A 19,842-nucleotide genomic window follows, 5' to 3' on the forward strand; every position below is an offset into this window, starting at 1 on the left:
CTTTCTTCATGAGATGAAGGTATGTAAATGCCACTAAAAAGTCACAGCTAGGAGCGTGGTGGAGAAGAGCACTGGCTGTGGTGTCATTACACACTGGTCTTGTTGGCAGGCTGGTAGAAGTCTGTTGTTGTTGTGTTGTCGTGCCAAGTCGGACCCGACTCATAGTGACCCCTCCTTGGGTTTCCGAGGTGGTATCACTACAGAAGTAGATTGCCCAACCTTCCTTCTGAGGAGTGGCTGGTGGGTTTGAACCACCAGCCTTCTGGGTAGCAGTCAAGTGCCTCAGGCACTACACTACCAGAGCTTATGTCTAGTGTAGTTAAAATTCTGAGTATCTCAGTGAATGTTTCACATACTTTCAAGAGTCAAGCCATATTGGAGTGATCAGATAAACTCTCCGTTGGAATAGATACTGGGCGTTTTCCTCCTTTAATATACTACTATTTGGTACAAATGATCCACGAGCAAAGTGCCAGGTGCCCCATGTGGTTCGTCTTGTGTGTAGCTCCATTCTGGCTCCTCACCAGCTTCTGCTTTGCTGAGAAAGGGCCCCGTGTTTCCTTTGCTTGGCATTTAATACTCTATTCACAGTGATTAAGATCAGGACAGAAGTGACTTATCCAAAACATTCTCATTTTAAAAATCATTTTTATTGTCATTTTATGGTTAAAAAAACATACATGGCATGACTATAAAGTAATGAGACGAGTTTTCACATGTGGCTTGTATTACCGAGTCTCATTAGTATATAGTCACATCCTGTCTCAAGCTTGGAAGAAAAATATGCCTTGGCTATATGATTATCAATTTTGTTACTTAAAATTTGAGTGCCAACAGAGCACTAGGCACATATATAACACAGAATTGTACAGTCTCTATGTTGTAGACTATATTATTTACATAGATTTCTCAAAGATAACATTAAAGCATGTATTTACAGAACTTTAGACAAAAATAACAATACTGGAAATCAGCAAGTTTCTGTCTAGCGAGGAGCACCTTTTCGTGAATGAGAGGGTTATGCAGAACTTTTTGTGCCATGAGCACTTTAATTCCATTACCCAGCAAGTCCATGTTATTTCATTACATAATTCTATAAAGCTATAAGAGGAAAAACGTAAGTGGGAAGCCATCAATCGGTTTCATTAGGTCAAACACATTTAGAAAATTCTCTGCTGAGACCAATGCTTGAGGGACTACAGACATATTTACATATTATAGCACAAAAGCTACAGCTACAGCATGCAATTCAATGATGTGGAAGAGTGATGAATATGAAAATAATTTTTCTAAACCTGGAGTTTCGTCTCTTTTCTAATAATTTAATTATCATTGCAGTTTCTTATTTTGAAATAAAACAGGTACCTTTAAAACAAGCATTGATGTTACACCAAGATTGTTTTAGAAAAAGTCAAGGAATTTTTATGTTAAGTACAATGAATAGAAAATTCTCTCAATAATGCCAACTATTGGAACCTTGTGAACTTTGGGAAGTTTGAGGGCCATTCCAGAGTTACCTATTCATCTCTGGGGTGCCTGTGGGCAGGCAGCTCCAGTCTTGGGAAGTGGGCCAAGAATAAACCCTACATTCCTAATAATCACGACTAAGGTTGGATGAGAAATCTCTCAGGTATTCACTTATACATGGCAACGAACAGTGCCAGGGATCCCCTTTAAAGAGAAAATTTTGAATTTCCTTCAATAGTAGTTGAATCAAAGTATTAAAAAAAAAAAAACCAAAAACATTTTATATCCAGACTGAGGCCCTTCCACTCTAAGAATTCACCCCAAAATTCAGGTTGAAGATTGGGTGCTTTGTGGTTCTGAATAAATGTCAAACACAATGTCAAACAATAAGAGCTTTCAGTTAAGTGAAAAATTTTGACTGAGGTTTTCAAATGACCAATTGTAAAAAGTATCCTGAGATTTAAATGCACCAATCGTATGCTGTATCTGGGTTTACTTGGCATTATAACAAACTGAAAATAAAAACTAGCTGGTCTCTCACTTATCTCATGCAAATCTGCCTTGTAAAGGACTTATCTGTTCCTGTTTAGTGCATTTTCAATCAACATAATCAAATAGGTAGGTGACCGTTGACCCTGCCTTCAGATGAATTTAGGATTCTCTGTATTTTTTTTAAGAATATCTTAAGCATACTCAGAAATGAAGGACTCAAGAAAATGTTCAGTCTTTTATTTAAAAACTATAAACAGTCACCAAAGTAAATAAAGCCATTCTATAACATAAACTGTTAGGTCTATAATTCTTTTACTGCACATCCTAAGGACACAGCAGAAATGGTGGTTGGGAGGCCTTCCACATTTTTGGATGCTAATAGAACAGGCAATAGGCAGTTATAAATGGATACATTTCACACTGGGGTGGGGGAGACAATTTAAGGAAGTGAGCAGTTTCTGAGCAGGAATGTGGTACAGTATTAAGAATGGAAGAATAATACAATAAAATTCCACACTATATTAAGATAGAAAAAGTAGTGAAGAAAATATCATACCTGCACATAATGCATATATAACACAGGAGAAAACCTGTATAAAATTCCATGTATTTAAACCAATTTACAAATACAAAAAATTCTGTCCAAGCTCTGAGCTTGCACATGACAAACGTTTACAGTGGATACATGTTAGGGAAAACCAAAAAATACCTTCAAATAGTTTTTCTTCTACAAAAATGACATGAGATATATTATTCCATACTCTTTCAGCCAGCAAAATGAGTTCTACAAGGCGTATGATACAAAAAAAGGGGGAGGGGAACAAAAACCCAAATAAAAGGGGAAATATGGGGGGAGGGGGAATCACAGTTCCACAAAACTGTTGACTTTACAGCATCAGTACCTTTGCAGAAGTATTTACACAAATTTAAAGAACATTCATCCACTGCGTAGAATATATCACAATTACTTACAATTGACAGGAAAGTCTAGAAAACTTGAGAAGCTACCGATAATGCTCTAGGACACCACAGAACGTGTTCCAGTGGCTGCAGTGGCATGAATGGGTGCTCGTTCTATTCACAAGTATTTACAAGATCTAGTCAGACTGGTAAATTTTTATGATAATAAATAAGTGAAAATATATTGGCTCAAGTAAGAAAACCAAGCTACTGATTTCTAAACAAAACACACAACCATAGCTAGATACTGGTAGTCCCTCTGAGATTAGGGGATCGGTGTGCTGAAACTTTTTTTTTTTTTTTTTTTTAAATTATTCAAACCAGCTTAAACGGTTTTGTAAATATAAAAATGTGCTCCTTCTGGATATAGATAAAAATATTTAATGCTTCTATTTCATCTGCTCATGTAGGTTTTACAATATCCCATGTATATTCCAATGTGGATGGTACTGAATTCTGATCACACCAGTTTCCATCAGGACTTATCGGGTCTGAGAGACATCCTGCAGATAAACTGGTTGACAATCCCACAGCAGTTCTTTTTTTTTCTTTAAAATTTTTTTTTACACAGAGAACAAAGGGATTCGCTCAGAGATCAGAATACGAAGCTTCCTCTCAGCATCATGGGAGGAGATAAAATAATTCATTCTATGGTCTCTGTTCCATTAAGACTTGGTGCTTTCTTCAGTAACAGTATGTGAAATGTATTTGACTTTCTTTGAGTCCCCACTGTACAAGTGGAATTATTTTTCACTGCAGCATTTCTGAGTCTTTTTCTTGTTCTTTACTCTGAACTGTAAAATTAAGTTCATAAAGGCATTTGGCAAGGGTGGAGGAAGCTTCCATGTTACTAATGGCTAGCACTGACAAGTTGTTTTCATGTCTCTTCAGCAATCTGGAAAAAAACACACACAGAAGTGAATCAGGGTCACAGTCCCCAGGGTCTCAAGGTAAGAGTGACCTTTTGCAAATTTAAAGCCAAAGTTGAAACAACACAGGGTACCACACCGGCTAAATCTTAAGGTATTACTGCAAGAACAGAGGGAGGGAACTGAGACATAACTAGTTTCACATGTTCAATTTACAGATGGTGAAACTGAGGCACAGAAGATGAACTTTCTAGCTATGAACTAGAAGGAAGAACCTGTCAAGACCATCTAACTTCGTCTGTCTTTTCTCCATGGCACCTTTCCAAATATGGGAGAATGTACAGCATGATTCTGTAACTACCTCCATTCATGCTTCCAGAGTGGCTAGAATGACTCACAAATCCTGGAAGAGAACAGGTGGGGAGGGACAAAATGGCTGCTTGGAAGAGATGATTTGTAACTGAACACCACATTACTCTGGAAAAGAGGATTTTTTTTTTTTTTCTAAATTTATAAACTTAAAAGGAAAATTTCTACCCTCAAAATAGAAATATTGGTATTGTTGTATATACAAAGATGAGAGATTGTAAAAGTGAGCATCTTGTGGAAAATGAATGAGCAATGCTGAGGGCTGAAAAAGTACTTAAAAATCTGCCAGAAATTGGGGTGGGGGTGGGCGGGAGGATGCACAGATGGAGAGTGATTTGATGAAATAAATGTGTTAAAATGTTAATAGTAAAAGCGAGGTGGTTGGTATATGGATGGTCACTGCAAAATTATTTCAAGTTTGCCATGTATTTGAAAAATGTGTTATTAAATGTCAAACCAAACCAAACCAAACCAAATAACCCAAACTCACTGCCGTTGTCAAGTTGATTTGACTCACAGCGACCCCTCCCTAGGTTTCTGAGGAGGTATCTCTACGGAAGTGGACTGCCCAATCTTCCTTCCAAGGAGTGGCTGGTGGGTCTGAACCGCCAGCCTTCTGGTTAGCAGTCAAGTGCCTTAAGCATTACACTTAGGGGGAAAAAGGTCAGCCAGCAGGAGGCTATCCAAGATCCTCTGCAGCTTCAGTAAAATAACTGGGTAAAAAGGAATTAGGGAAAAAAAAAAAAAAAGGAGATAAAGACCCCCTAAGAGCCCTGGTAGCGTAGTGCTTAAGGCACTTGACTGCTAACCAGAAGGCTGGCAGTTTAAAGCCACCAGCCACTCCTTGGAAGGAAGGTTGGGCAATCTATTTCCGCAGTGATACCGCCTTGGAAACCCAAGGAGGGGTTGCTATGAGTTGGATCTGACTCAATGGCACACAACAACAAACTCTGAATGAAAAGCACTGTAAGGGAGCAGTATATGGAAAAAGACACAGAAACAAAATCCAAACCAAATTTATGGGGACTATAGTCGTTTTCACCAAGTTGTTGTTGTTATGTATTATGTGCCCTTGAGTCGGAACTGTCTCACAGCGACCCCTCCTTGGGTTTCCAAGGCGGTATCACTACGGAAGTAGATTGCCTAACCTTCCTTCTGAGGAGTGGCTGGTGGGTTTGAACCACCAGTCTTCTGGTTAGCAGTCAAGTGCCTTAGGTACTATGCTACCAGAGTAAACAAATAAATCAAGCTTAAAAAAAAATTGAGATTGATGACTAGGAATTTGGGGAGCTTTTCCCATTTTTGCCATCTAGATATCCTCTTTTTTTGTAATTTCTCTGTGTAGATAACACCATACACCTAAAAGAATAGCTAAAATTAAAAATATAACACTAAGTGTTGGAAAGTATATGGAGCAACTGAGATTCTCACACATTGCTGGGGAAAGTGTGAACTGATGAAACCTCTTTGAAATTGATTGGTATTATGCACTAAAGTGGTAATATCATACGGATCACCAATCCTTTTTAAAAGCTTAATAAAGTACATATGTGGCCAAAAAATACGTATAGAATGTTCATAGCAGCATTATTCTTAATGGCCCCAAACTAGAAGCAACACAAATGCTCATTAAAATTAGAATGGAAAAATCAATTAGAAATATACTGATACAACAGAAAATGGCAGCAATACAAATAAAAGTATTGCTACATGGAACATGGATGAAGCTCACAAACACAATGTTGAGTTAACAACAACGACAAACTACACACAATGGTATATACACTGTATGATCCACTAATACAAAGGGCAAAACTAATCTATGGTGCTACCAATCAGGACAGTGGTCCCCTGCTTAGGAGGAGAATGGGACAGAGACTGGAGTGGGCATGAGGGGCCCTGGGGTCCCATCTCTGCTCTGCTGCTTGCTTGGATGGCTAGTCTTATGCATGGTTCATTTTGTTTCAATCCACTAAGCTTTATACCTCTGTATACTCTTTATGCACGATTTACTTCAAAAGTTTAAAATTTAATGAATATAATAATTTCACATTTTATAAAATATTCTTTTTATTTGGATATCACAGAGATAGAACTAAAAAGACTAAACTGAAATCACCAAGATGATTTTAAAGCAACCGACAACTGATTTTTTTAATATGAATTAATATTCTTTATTTGAGGTTTTAAAAAATAATTACTGTACTTACTAGGTAACAAATGAAATATGCCTGTTTTATTGTTTAAAATATATTGTTAACTTCAAATTTTAAATGTTCTTTTTTTTGACATGATTCAACAAAGAATAAACACTGTGCCACTTCAATGCACTTAAAACATAATGATAGCTAATTTGTAATGAGCAAAAACTATTTAAGATGCAAATCAGCTTCTAGGAAAACAGAGCAATCCGAACACAAGTTTATCTCTATTCACTCCCCAAACAAGACTAAAATAAAGAAATTTATTTTCTGGAGAAATGAAAACCAGAGGCTTAAGGACTTAGAGACACAGGCATGGTGCCCATTTAGGGGTGAGGAATCAGAGAGAAAACAGAGGAGTTAGGCGAATGTCAACATACTTGAATAGAGTGAGGGCCTCGCCCCTCCCCATCCAGGGTCCTGAAAGCAAGACCTCAGGTTGACTTTTTGCCCACTGCCAAAGGGGAAGAATCACAGGATTCTTCTCTGGAGAAAGCAGAATTGCTCTACAGAGACTGATAACTGGGGGCTCTCCTAATACCCTGAATAAGGACAATCATCAGTGACAGGTCTGTACCCAGAACTTTGAATTAGCTCATTAAGTATTTAATTCTTGAAATACAAAGTGAAGCAAAAAGTCCTTAATATATTTGAGATTCTGAGGAAAGAACAATTATTCATAAAGCTGAAGAAAACGTCAAAAAAAGTAGTACTGATTTCCTCAGAGAAATAAGAAGATGCTGTATCCAACATATAAATAGGATGTTACAAAATAGCAACACCTGGCAGCTAAGAAAGTGCTCTTAGAAATCAAAGCAGGATAGCTAAGTGAAAATGGAATGCACAGTTTGATGACAGAGTTAAAGAAATTTCCAGAAAACAGATTAAAAGGGTAATAATGAAAGGTGAGAGAAAAATTATAAAATTAGAGGATCAATCTTAGAAGGCCCAGCATTCAAATACCATAAATTCAAGAAACACACAACAGAGGAAACGGACAGCAGTGAATTACAAAAGAAACCTAGAACATTTTCCATTACTGAAGGACACAAATCTCCTAACAGAAAGGACCTAATGAAATGAAATACCCACTTCAATGAAAAATAAGAAAAACACCTACATCAAGGTACATCGATCATGAAAATACAAACCCAAACCTTCTGCCATCAAGTGATTCTGACTCTTAGCAACCCTACAGGACAGAGCAGAACTGCCCCATAAGCTTCCCATGACTATAAATCCTTCTGGAAACAGACTGCCACATCTTTCTCCCATGGAGTGGCTGGTGGGTTTGAACCACCAATCTTTTGGTTGGCAGGTGAGTGCTTTAACCACTGCACCACCAGAAGATGCCAAGAGCTTGGGCAGGGGGTGTCAGGGTTGGAAACCACATATAAAGAAATGATAACCAGAATGGACCTTCCAATAGCAAAGTTGGATGTTAAAAGATACTAAAACAATGCTTCATATTTTTAAAGGAAAATTATATTTCAATCTTTTGCAAGGCTAGATTAAAAACATTTTCAGAAGTGTAGGGTACAAAGAGCTCTGGTAGCATAGTGGCTAAAGCACTTGACTGCTAACCAGAAGGCTGGCGGTTCAAACCCACCAGCCACTCCTCAGAAGGAAGGTTGGGCAATCCTACTTCCGTAGTGATACTGCCTCGGAAACCCAAGGAGGGGTCGCTATGAGTCGGGGCCGACTTGACGGCACACAACAACAACAACAACAACAGGGTACAAAGAAAGAGAAGTAAACGGGATTCAGGAAAATGGATTCAATATAGAAAGAATTCCTAAGATAACAGCTGTGCGCCAAACTTGGCAAGTTGTTTAGGTTGGAACATGAAGATGGAAGATTGTAGAAGGGCAGTTCCATGGGAAAAAACTGAAAAATATAAAACTGATATAAGGTAAAACACTGTGTTTGAGCATTTGGAAAACTGATAGGGTTGAGAGATAATGATTGAAATATATGGAAAAATCCACATTCTGCCCATAAAGAGCTAAAGAATAAGCAAGGCAATTATTAATCTAAGGGGGAAAAAGTTAACAGCAGTATACTGCTAGGTTCAGCATTAGAAAATGAGACAATATCTGATCTAAAATTTAATCAGTAACTTGATGTAACTATAGTATGAGGACGAGAAAAGGGAAATAAAAAGAGAGGTCTAAGGATATTCAAGTCTTTTAGAAAGGGTTTTAATAGGTAATGTGAAAAAAAGTAAATGAAGAAATAGTAACAAAAATGTATTATTTAGAGATATGAAGGCAAACACCAGAAGAAACAGCTCACACTGTTGAAAGCTCCCCCTGGGAGGCAGGTAGAAGGGAGGAAGTAGCGCACTAATATATTTGGTTATAAGGTTTTTAGTACTATTTGATTTTTAATAAACCATGTATTACACTGACAATATATAAATCAAAAGGAGGCAAAACATTGCAATTCTTCGTATCTCAAGTTTAATCAGAATGGAGATAAAATTACATTTAAGTATTTTACATTATTCAAATAATTCAAACAGTCAGAATGTGCATTTTAAACTAAAAAACAAAAACAGAAACAAAAAAAAACAACAGACTGTTGACACTTTGTACTGTTCAGGATCCCACCCACTAAGTAAGAATGTAGGTAAACGTCTGTATTTCTTGCTCTTGACATCTTATCGCAAATAGAAATTTGCTTCAGTCAAAAAACCATGCCTTATAACTTATTCTACAAGAGACGAGAAAATATCAACAGAAATCTTTTGCAACTATTTGATTTCTGTGAGTCCCTTCACACATGTAGGTGTTGCCAGATTTTTTCAGTGTTCTTGCTCAAGCAAAAATCCCTGTCACTGGACATAGTTATTTGACTGTTTCTGTTTTGTTACTCATATTGTTGCTTCAAGTGAAAACATATGGCTCAATATTTTAAAAATATACATACACATGAAATAGACTCGAACATTTTAATTTTTATGACTTAGCCAAGTGGTTTGCTGTAAAACTCTTAAGAAAAAGTTATGACATTATTTTTAGAATTCTAATTCTGTAAACTAATTCCAGATCAGAACTTCAGGAGAAAATGAATTTTTGAGCCTTTTTTCCCATCTGTCTATCCATCAATTATTTACTGAATGCCTATTCCATTTCCAACACTATGCTAGGTAGGCACTGTAGATACAAAGGCAAAAGTAACCCTCCCATCCCTATCTCTACCATCTCAGGTGATCATGTGCAATGCACAGGATGGTGAGGGGGACCTGCTGTACCCTCGATCAGGGACAGAGTAGTGAGAAAGATGTCAAGAAAAGCTTCCTGAGAAAGCTGGCCTTTGAGGTGAGTCTTAAAAGATGAATAGGTGGTAGAGGTTACGTATTAAGAGCACTGGGCTTGATGCTCAGGCTACAACAGGTAATTCAAGAAAAGTCTCTGCACAGAGTTTAGTAGTGAAAAAATATCTTAAAACTATTTACAAAACAATGTAATTAAATTTTACAAGACAGACATGTTCTCCGTGGGGAAGAGCAATACAGCACAGGAAGGGCTGTACAAAGAATCAAATGTCTGAGCTGAATCATGAAGGTTAAATAGGTTTTCAATCTGTAGGAAAAGCAGGGAGAAGGGAATACCACACTGGGGAATTATATAATGTGAGCATTGGGAAAAAGGTACAACAGTGTGGCACAAAAGAGCTCAGCATGATTGGGGAGGGAGGGAGACCAAGTGGGAACAACAGGAAGAAACCGTGTTATGAAGGAAGCAGGAAGACCCGAGTGTTATGGTTACTAAGCCTTTGTATTTCTTTTTCTCTGAAAAAATTTGTTTTTAATTTGTGTTAAAACTTTTTCATCTGTAACAAATAGTTTTTATATATATAGCAATTCTTGTTTTATTTATGCTTATCTTAACATGAGTTTTAAAACTTACATAGTCAAATTCATTGTTTTTTTTTGTTGTTGTTTTGTTTTTTACTTTTGCAACTGATACCACTGTTTTAATGTTGGGGAAATTCAGTTGGAAGGTTACTGCAATAATATTATGCTGCTGTTAAGTGCTGCCAAGTTGTCTGAGACTCATAGCGACCCTATGTACAGCAGAATGAAACACTTCCTGGTCCTGCACCAGCCCCACTCTCTTTGCTATACCTGAGCCCATCCTTGCAGCCATTGTGTCAATCCATCTTGTCCAGTGCTTCCCCCTTTTTCGTTGACCTTCCACTTTACTAAGCACGATATCCTTCTCCAGGAAACAGTCCCTCCTGACAACATGACCAAAGTAGGTTAAACGAAGTCTGGCCATTCTCACCTCCAAGGAGCATTCTAGCTGCACTTCTTCCAGGACAGATTTGTTAGTTCTTTTAGCAGTTCATGATACAGCAGATATGCCCAGTGCTGTATGTCATGTGATGTCTTGACTGCTGCTTCCACTGGTGTTGATTGTGGAACCAAGTAATATGAAATAGTTAACAACTTCAATTGTTTCTCCATTTATCATGAGGCTGCTTATTGGTCCAGTTATAAGGATTTTCATTTTCTTTATGTTGAGATGTAACCCAGGCTGCAGACTAAAGTCTTTAATCTTCATCAGTAAATGCTTCAAGTAATCCTCACTTTCAGCAAGCAAAGTTGTGTCTGCATATCACAGGTTTTCCTCCAATCCTGATGCCACAGCCCACATATGATATATGTATGTATGATGCCATACACTCCAGCCTCTTGGATTATTTATTCAGCATACAGATTGAATAAGTATGGTGAAAGGATATAACGCTGATGCACTCCCTTCCTGATTTTAAACCATGCCTGATTTTAAACCAGGCAGTATCCCCTAGTGCATTCAAACACAGCCTCCTGATCTATGTAAAGGTTCCTCATGAGTACAATTAAGTGTTCTGGAATTTCCATTCTTTTCAATGCTACCCATAATTTGTTATGATCCACACAATCGAATGTTTTTGCATAGTGAATAAAACACAAGTAAACATCTTTCTGGTATTCTTTGCTTTCAGTCAAGATCCATCTGAAATCAGCAATGATATCCCTCGTTCCGCATTCTCTTCTGAATCCAGCTTACATTCTTGGAAGTTTTCTGTCAATATACTGCTGCAAGCATTTTTGAATTATCTTCAGTAAGATTTTACTTGTGTGCGATATTAATTATATTGTCCGGTAATTTCCACATTCTGTGGGATCACCTTTCTTTGGATTGGTACAAATACGTATTTCTTCCAGTCAGTTGGCCAGGTAGCTCTCTTCCAAATTTCATGGCATAGGTGAGTGAGTGCCTCCAGTGGGGCATCCATTTGTTGAAACATCTCAATGGGTATTCTGTCAATTCCTGTAGCCTTGTTTTTCATCAATTCCTTCAGTGCAGCTTCAACTTCTTCCTTTAGTACCACTGGTTCTTGATCATATGACACCTCCTGAAATGGATGAACACTGACCAATTCTTTTTGGTACAGTGACTCTGTGTATTCTTCCCATCTTCTTTTGATGCTTCCTGTATCATTCAGTATTTTATCCATAGAATCTTTCAATATTACAACTCAAGGCTTAAATTTTTTCTTCATTTATTTCAGCTTGAGAAATGCCAAGTGTATTCTTCTCTTTTGGTTTTCTGACTCCAGGTCTTTGTACATTTCATTATAATAATTGACTTTATCTTCTCAAGCTGCTCTTTGAAATCTCTGTTCAGCTCTTTTATCTTGTCATTTCTTCCATGTGCTTTAGCTACTCTCCGTTCAAGGGCAAATTTCAGAGTCTCTTCTGACATCCATTTTGGTCTTTTCTTCCTTTCTTGTCTTTTTAATGACCCTTGCTTTTTTCATGGATGATGTTTTTGATGTCATCCCACAAATCCTCTGGTTGTTGGTCATTGGTTTTCAATGCATCACATCTATTCTTAAATGGTCTCTAAATTCAGGAGGGATATAATCAAGGTCATATTTTGGCTCTCACAGACTTGTTTTAATCTTCAACCCAACTTACATATGAGCAGTTGATGGTCTATTCCACAATCAGCTCCTGGCCTGGTTTTGGCTGAAGATATTGAGCTTCTCCACCACCACCTGCCACAGATGTAGTCAATCTGATTCCTGTGTACTCCATCTGGAGAAGTCCATGTATATAGCTGCTGTTTGTGTTACTGAAAAAAGGTATTTGCAATGAGTAAGTCATTGGTCCTGCAAAATTCTATCACGCGATCTCCAGCATTATTTCTATCATCACGGCCATATTTTCCAACTAGTGGTGATTCTTCTTTGTTTCCAACTTTTGTGTTCCAATCACCAGGAATAATCAACACATCTTGATTGCATGTTCAGTCAATTTCATACTGCAGAAGTTGGTAAAAATCTTCAGTTTCCTCATCTTTGGCTTTGGTGATTGGTGCATACATTTGAATAGTAGTAGTATTAATAGTAGGTGTATGGTTATTATCCTATCACTGACAGCATTGTACTTCAGGATAGATCTTGAAACATTCTTTGTGATGATGAATGCCACACCATTCTTCTTCAATTTGTCATTCCTGGCATAGTAGCTCATATGGTTGTCTGACTCAAATGGCCAAAAGCAGTCCATTTCAGCTCACTAACGCCTATAATATTGATGTTAATGCATTCCATTTCATTTTTGACAACTTCCAATTTTTCTAGATTCATACTTCATACATTCCACATTCCAATTACTAATGGATGTTTACAGCTGTTTCTTTTCATTTTGAGTTGTGCCAATCAGCAAATGGTGGTCCTGAAAGCTTTACCTATCCACATCCTTAAGGTAGGCTCTACTCTGAGGAGGCAGCTCTTTCCCAGTGGTATTCTGAGTGCTTTCCGACTTGAGGGGTTCATCTTCTGCCACTATATTGGACTGTTTCAGGGCAATTCATTAAGTTTTCTAGTAATATATCAGACAGTGTTTCACTGCTATTCATAAGTTTTTATTGGCCAATTTTTTGAGAAGTGGATGGCCTCTTTCTTCTTTCGAGTCTTATTTTAAATTATTATTTTATACATTTATTATTAAGTTTTATATTATTTTATAATAATATTAGATAAGACCTAAAATAAGATAAAATGTGGGACAGAAGAACTGGTAGATTCAAGATAATTAGGAGATGGGATTAATAGTATTATTAACAATATTTATATTATTAATAAATAAGTGAGACTAGGAGAGAAAGTGATTATCAGCAACAGATGCCCCTGAGGATGACTTCTCGGTGAAGGAGCCTGAGAGGAGTCGGCTGAGGGTATAGGAGGAACCCTAGCAAACTGGCTTCAAGGAAGCCAAGGCACTACAAGGCTTCCCCAGAACATCCCACATTTGTGCTCTCAAGATAAACAAGTTATTATCATTCCTAGTTTCTGTGGAGATATAAAATCTCGTGTTTTCTCTTGCTTAAGTCCATTAGAAAGTAACTTAAAACGTCAGGAATTATAATGAATTTTAACATATCTATGACTTTGATGGGTACGTGAAAATGCCAACTATCAAACTGAATTCCATCTGAACCTACAGGATTCAAATTATCAATTTGTTTTTCCCTCCAACTAAACTCCTAAGTTCTTTCTTTTTACTCTAAGTTTCATGGCCAACAAAGAAAACTAATCTAATAAATCAAGTTTAAAGAACATCTTTTAGTTGTTTCAACTTTTCTTATTTTTGGCTATTAAGTGCTGGCGAAGAATGCTGAAAGTACCATGGACTGCTAAAAGAACTAACAGATCTGTCCTGGAGGAAGTGCAGCCAGAATGCTCCTTGGAAGCAAGAATGGCCAGACTTCGTCTCACCTATTTTGGTCATGTTGTAAGAAGGGACCATTCCCTGGAGAAGGATGTCATGCTTGGTAGGGTGGAGGGTCGACGAAAGAGGGGGAGGCCTTCAACGAGATGGATTGATACAGTGGCTGCGATGATGGGCTCGAGTATAGCAGGGATTGTGGGGCTGGTGCGGGATCGGGCAGTGTTTCGTTCTGCTGTGCATGGGGTCGCTATGAGTCGGAAACGACTCGACGGCACTTAACAACAACAACAACAAAGTGATGATAATGACTCGATGGCAAATAACAACAACAATGGTTTGACCTTGGCGTACATTTTTGGAGATATTACAAAAGTGATGAGGGGAAGAAAAAAAACAGGAATAAAATACAGGTACCTAATCTTATTAACCTATATGTAAAAACAAAGTAATTTAAATTTACTCTGGCTGCTGAAAACAGATTACTCACCTGCGACCACATTCTGAATATTTACCAATATTTTTTAATATTAAGGCAGCTGTTAGTCGGATGTGTTTAGTTATTGGTCCCTCTTTTTCATCCTTAAAAAGAGAAGAAAATAAAAGAAAGATAATAAAAATCTAAATCATATTGTGCTCGCACCTTTATAAATAAGGCTTTCAAGGCTTGCTTACTGTAAAATCTCGAAAGACAAGGTTTCTGGATCCTCTCCTGAGGGCCATGAGCGCAGCGCTGGGATGACTCACAATGGCCTTTTGTGCTCTAGGAGCGGAGCTGGACGTCCCTGCAGCTGGCTGCCTGAATTGAGCACAGAGATGAAGAGACTGTTAAAATGATGCTGCAGACAGACTGACAAAGACGACCACCCCACCAAACCCATGCTGGGTATAGACTGAATAAAAGCCCCCACAGTTCAGCATTAATGCTTATGCTTTGTGTCAGCCTAGGCAAACGGCTCTCACTGTCTAGCTTAAGTTTCATGTCTTTTATTTTCCAATGTACAAGTTTTGAAGCAAACAACAGATGCTCCAGTGTGGTCCATCTTCAAAATTACCGTCCTGGGGCAAGTAAGCAATCAACATAGTGAAAAAATTGTGAAGTTTTCATCTCTGAATGTAAGGTGAAGATGTTAACAAAAAAGAAAGTAATTATTATTATTTATGAAAAGTAACTAAGGGTAAAATAATGGTACCTAAGAATGTATTGGTACAGATCATTCTGGAGAAGATAACCAAATATGATAATAATAGGAAATTATTTTGTTACATAGTCTTAGTTTTCATCACAATTTAATTTCAATCAATCCTTCCAATAGAGTTTTACAATTGTATAGAAAGATGTAGAATCTTTCTACATCTATCTAGGAACTGCAGAGATGAGTTTTATATAAAGTCAGATTTAAACACACTCTACTCCATCTGACACTATAGTTAACTGTGTGACTTTCAGAATTTCACTTTCCTTGGTTTTAGGGTAAAATCCAAACTGATTACTATGGCTTATGAGAACTACTGCTAATTCTTTATTCTTTGGGTCTCAGCTTGGGTATGCCTTCTACTGATTAGATGGGCTCTCACAAGGCCTTGTGCGTATCATTTTAGTACTTATTACAGAGACTTAAGAACAACAGTGGGAGGCCTGGTGGTGTAGTGGTTAAGTGCTTGCCTGCTATCCAGAAGATCAGTAATTCCTACCAGCTGCTCCAAGGGATAAAGTGGTGATAGTCTGCGTGCATAACAATTCACCCAGCCTTTGAAATCCTATGGGGCACTTCCACCCTCTCCTAGAGGGTTATTCTGAGTTGGAATTAACTCCATGGTGATGGGTTTGATTTTTGGTTTAAAAATGGCAAAATAGATGTTGGTCACCATTATACCTCAGTGCCCAGCACAATGTAGATAACCCACTAAAGAGTAACGGAACAAATAAAGTATATAAGCAGCTTCTATGTTTCCAAACTTCTAGTTCTCCTTTTAGAATTTCACTCTGTGAGGTTACAGACTGTATCATGGAACATTTCCCAGTACATAGCAGGCGCTTAATTAATGGCAGAAAACGAATTTATTTCCATATTTTAAAAGTAAAAAATATTTAGGTTCAGTGAATCTACAACCAAAGCTTCAGTTAAAATAGGAGATGCTATGTAAATCTAATAAGGGCCTACAGGAATCCTCAACCAACTCAGAACTCACAACATGTATTACAAAATTATGTGTTCAGGAAAAGATAAGTGAATGATACCATATAGTTAAATGTGACATTTATGCTCTTATATAGGTCCCTCACTTACCCCTCAGAGGAGTAGTTATAAGAACAAATCTCTCTGTCCTTATCAAATACATATTCAATTAATCTCTCAAAGGACAAAGAATCACATGTAATACTTTCAGTTTATAAAGCATTTCACATATATCATCAGTCATTATTTCCAATGACTTGTCAACAAAGCATAACCATAAAATGTTAGAGCTATAAGACATCTTATAGACCTAGCCAATACGAAAAATGATGATTAGAGAATTGAAGCAATTTGTATAGGGGTAACAGACATTTAAGTGGTAAAGCTGGACTAGAACCCTGGTCTCCTGTCTCCCAATATACTAAGTTCCTGTATTTTGCCTAGTTTCTTGATTTTTATTTTTATGTATACAACAGGAAGTAAACTCATTTTCCTTACTTGGTGGAAGATTTTTGACTTCCTGCTTGTCCTGGTTCATCCTGTTTTAATCCTGCAAGCAGGGCATCCTTTGAACAGTGCTTATCCTTTTTGAGAAAGAGGAAGAAAAGAATACTCATCAAAATCTTTAATCTAAGCACAGGAGTTACTGAAAAAATATTAAGAATAATAAAACACTGTACCTGTAAATGGGTAATAAAAGAAAACCTTTGTCGCTGAAAAGGCTCACAACCTTCCCAAAGACACTGCCCTGGATAGACATCTTTTCCTCCATGTTCAGTTGCTGCATGGTAGAAAACCTGTGAGGGTGTCTGAAACCACCTACGAAAAATACAAGCAGTAGAATGATCTGAAACATGAAAAGAAGTATTCTTTAAAATAGGAAACATGCCCTCTTCAGCACAAACTCCAGACCAATATACAGAGATAATAAGCAAAACAGGGCAAATCTCTAGTTGACCTCATTTGAAATTAAGGATATTTAAAAAATTTCTCTACTTATTTATGTAAGTTTAATCGTTTAGTTGTACTGAACACTTTTGGTAATTCATTTCAAGTTTAATAAATTCCTTAATTTCAGAGAGGTTTGGTTAAGAATCTCTTGAGAGTAAATGAAACCCCATATTAAAGCACAGCAGAACATTTTCATATAAACAAATATCATATCCTACTGTATTTTCAGAAGTTGTTCAACCATTCAACAGATTCCTCATGACGTATAATAAATCCTACCAGATGCCATCTAACAATGGAGATGTGATACGTTTTGGTTGTTGTTGTTAGCTTCTATCAAGCTGGTCCTGACCCATGGTGACCCCATGCACAACAGAATGGAGTAAAACGCTCTGTGGTCCAGTGCCATTCCCTTGACCAGTTAGTTGCAGATGGAACCACTAAGATCCATAAAGTTTTTACTGGCTGATTTTCAGAAGGAGACTGCTAGGTCTTTCTTGCTATTCCATCTGAGTATGGAAACTCCATTAAAACTAACTCAGCATCATAACACCATCTAAGCCTTCTTCATCTGAACCCAGCTCTCCCACATGGAAGGCAAGAATTCCATTGAACAGCCACTATTCCCATACATTTTGGTAAAAAAAAAACAAAAACAAAAACAAAAAAACCTCACTGCTGTCAAGTCATTTCTGACTCATAGTGACCCCTGCTTGGGTTTTTGAGGCAGTATTTCTATGGAAGTAGATTGCCCAACCTTCCTCCTGAGGAGTGGCTGGTGAGTTTGAACCACCAGCCTTCTGGTTAGCAGTCAAATGCCTTACACACTATGCCACCAGAGCTAGCCTGACCTTTCAGTTGAGTTTACATTTTGTATGTCTAAGTTTAAGAAGTCATGTCTCTCAATTTGCTACATCACACTCTACTTGCTATCAGTGCTTAACAACACAAATGTTTGATTAAGTGGCAAAAGACACAAAAGTGAAGAAATGTCAGGAAGTATTCTGCCTCATTCATCAGGATACATGGCATTGAGAGAGAACACTGCATTCTAGATAGCAAAGAAGATATTAAAAATTCCTTAGTAGTTCAAACATTTGTACAACTTTGAATCTTTGTATGACTGTCATATAAACATATGTATATTTGAAACAATTTTTAATGTGTAGTATACACTCAGTAAGGAGCACTGGTGGCACAGTGGTTAGAGTGCTTGGCTGCTAACAAAAACGTTAAAAACAAACACACACCAAGCTTTCTGACAGTAAGTCCATTTTGACTCATAGTGACCCCACTGGTTTCTGAGGCAGTAAATCTTTATGGAAGTAGATTCCCTATCTTCCTTTCACAGAGTGGCTAATGGGTTTGAACCACTAACTTCTGGTTAGCAGTCAAATGCCTTAGGCACTGCATCACCAGAGTTCCTTAACCAAAAGGTAGGAGGTTCAAACCCACCAGATGCTCCATGGAAGAAAGATGTGGCAGTCTGCTTCCATAAAGATTTACAACCTTGGAAACCCTATTGAGCAGTTCTATTCTGTTCTATAGGTTTATTGTAAGTTGGAATTTACACGATGGCAGGAGGTTAGTTTGGGTTTATATATCCAATACATCAAACTAATATTCCTAATGGAAATAACTGACATTTAAAATATTTTTAATAAAAAAGTAATTAAATATTGAATTACAAAAGACAATGTCTATAATCATGGATTATGCATTTCATTTCCATTCATGTTCATTTATATGCTTGCCGAAAAGTTTACTGCAAAACTAAAATCAGTGAACAAATCTTTAGTGTTGGAATTTCTTATAATTTTCACTATTCATAATGCTAGCTTTAAGAAGAAATAAAAATATGATTAGAGCTCTGTAATACAGACTAGTAATTGTTTATATGTATAAGGAAGAATTTCCTGGTGCGCTTTTAAGACTTTATCAAAATACTATTAAATCATTAATGAAATATTTAGCCTCTACTCAATGACAATGCATAAACCAAAATCCAAATGTACTACTTTATGCCAGTAGTCAAAATGATTTCTATTTCTAAACTATTCCGTAATACATAAAAAGAATTAAGTTTATTTCTAATACGTAAAATGGATGATTTACCAGCTACAGGGGGGAAAAAGATGACGTTAGTATTTCTTTAAATCAATTTTAATTACTAAATACACACTACTGTGTGTGTGTTTGTGTGATGACAGAAAGTTATAAGGGCTCATCATCCTACCTGTGTATAGGCAAATTACCCAACACAGAATCTAGTACTTTCTCCTTTATCCCAGATCCATTTTCCTTCTACGCAACTATTCAGGCCATAAAAGCCATTCATTGATTGTGATTGTTCAAAATTAAGTTCTAAATAAGCTATGAATGAAGCTATTTTGTAATGATCATATCAGGGTAGAAAGTACTTGTTGTTAGGTACCATCAAGTAGTCTCTGACTCATAGCAACCCTATGAACAGCAGAATGATATACCGCCCAGCTCCACAATCCTTGCTATATTTGAGCACATTGCCCCAGCCACTTTGTCAATCCATCTTGTTCAGGGCCTTCCTCTCTTTCATAGACCCTCCACCTTACCAAGCATGACATCCTTCTCCAGGGAATGGTCCC

At 37.3% G+C, this 19,842-nt stretch overlaps 1 protein-coding gene across 1 annotated transcript in view; it reads right to left on the reverse strand.

Moving 5' to 3' along the window:
- Positions 1-3,669: 3,669 nt before the first annotated feature.
- ARID2 (AT-rich interaction domain 2) overlaps positions 3,670-19,842 on the reverse strand; it is a 325,308-nt gene continuing 309,135 nt past the window's right edge. The window contains exons 17-21 of the mRNA XM_007937912.1: positions 16,948-17,086; positions 16,766-16,851; positions 14,763-14,886; positions 14,578-14,669; positions 3,670-3,814 (exon numbers count right to left, since the gene is read on the reverse strand). Coding sequence (XP_007936103.1) covers positions 3,670-3,814; positions 14,578-14,669; positions 14,763-14,886; positions 16,766-16,851; positions 16,948-17,086 — 586 coding nt within the window. The remainder of the gene's footprint in view (positions 3,815-14,577; positions 14,670-14,762; positions 14,887-16,765; positions 16,852-16,947; positions 17,087-19,842) is intronic.

This window comes from Orycteropus afer, unplaced genomic scaffold, assembly GCF_000298275.1.
Source record: "Orycteropus afer afer isolate SDZICR_OR568_19922 unplaced genomic scaffold, OryAfe1.0 scaffold00045, whole genome shotgun sequence".
Lineage (NCBI taxonomy): Eukaryota > Metazoa > Chordata > Mammalia > Tubulidentata > Orycteropodidae > Orycteropus > Orycteropus afer.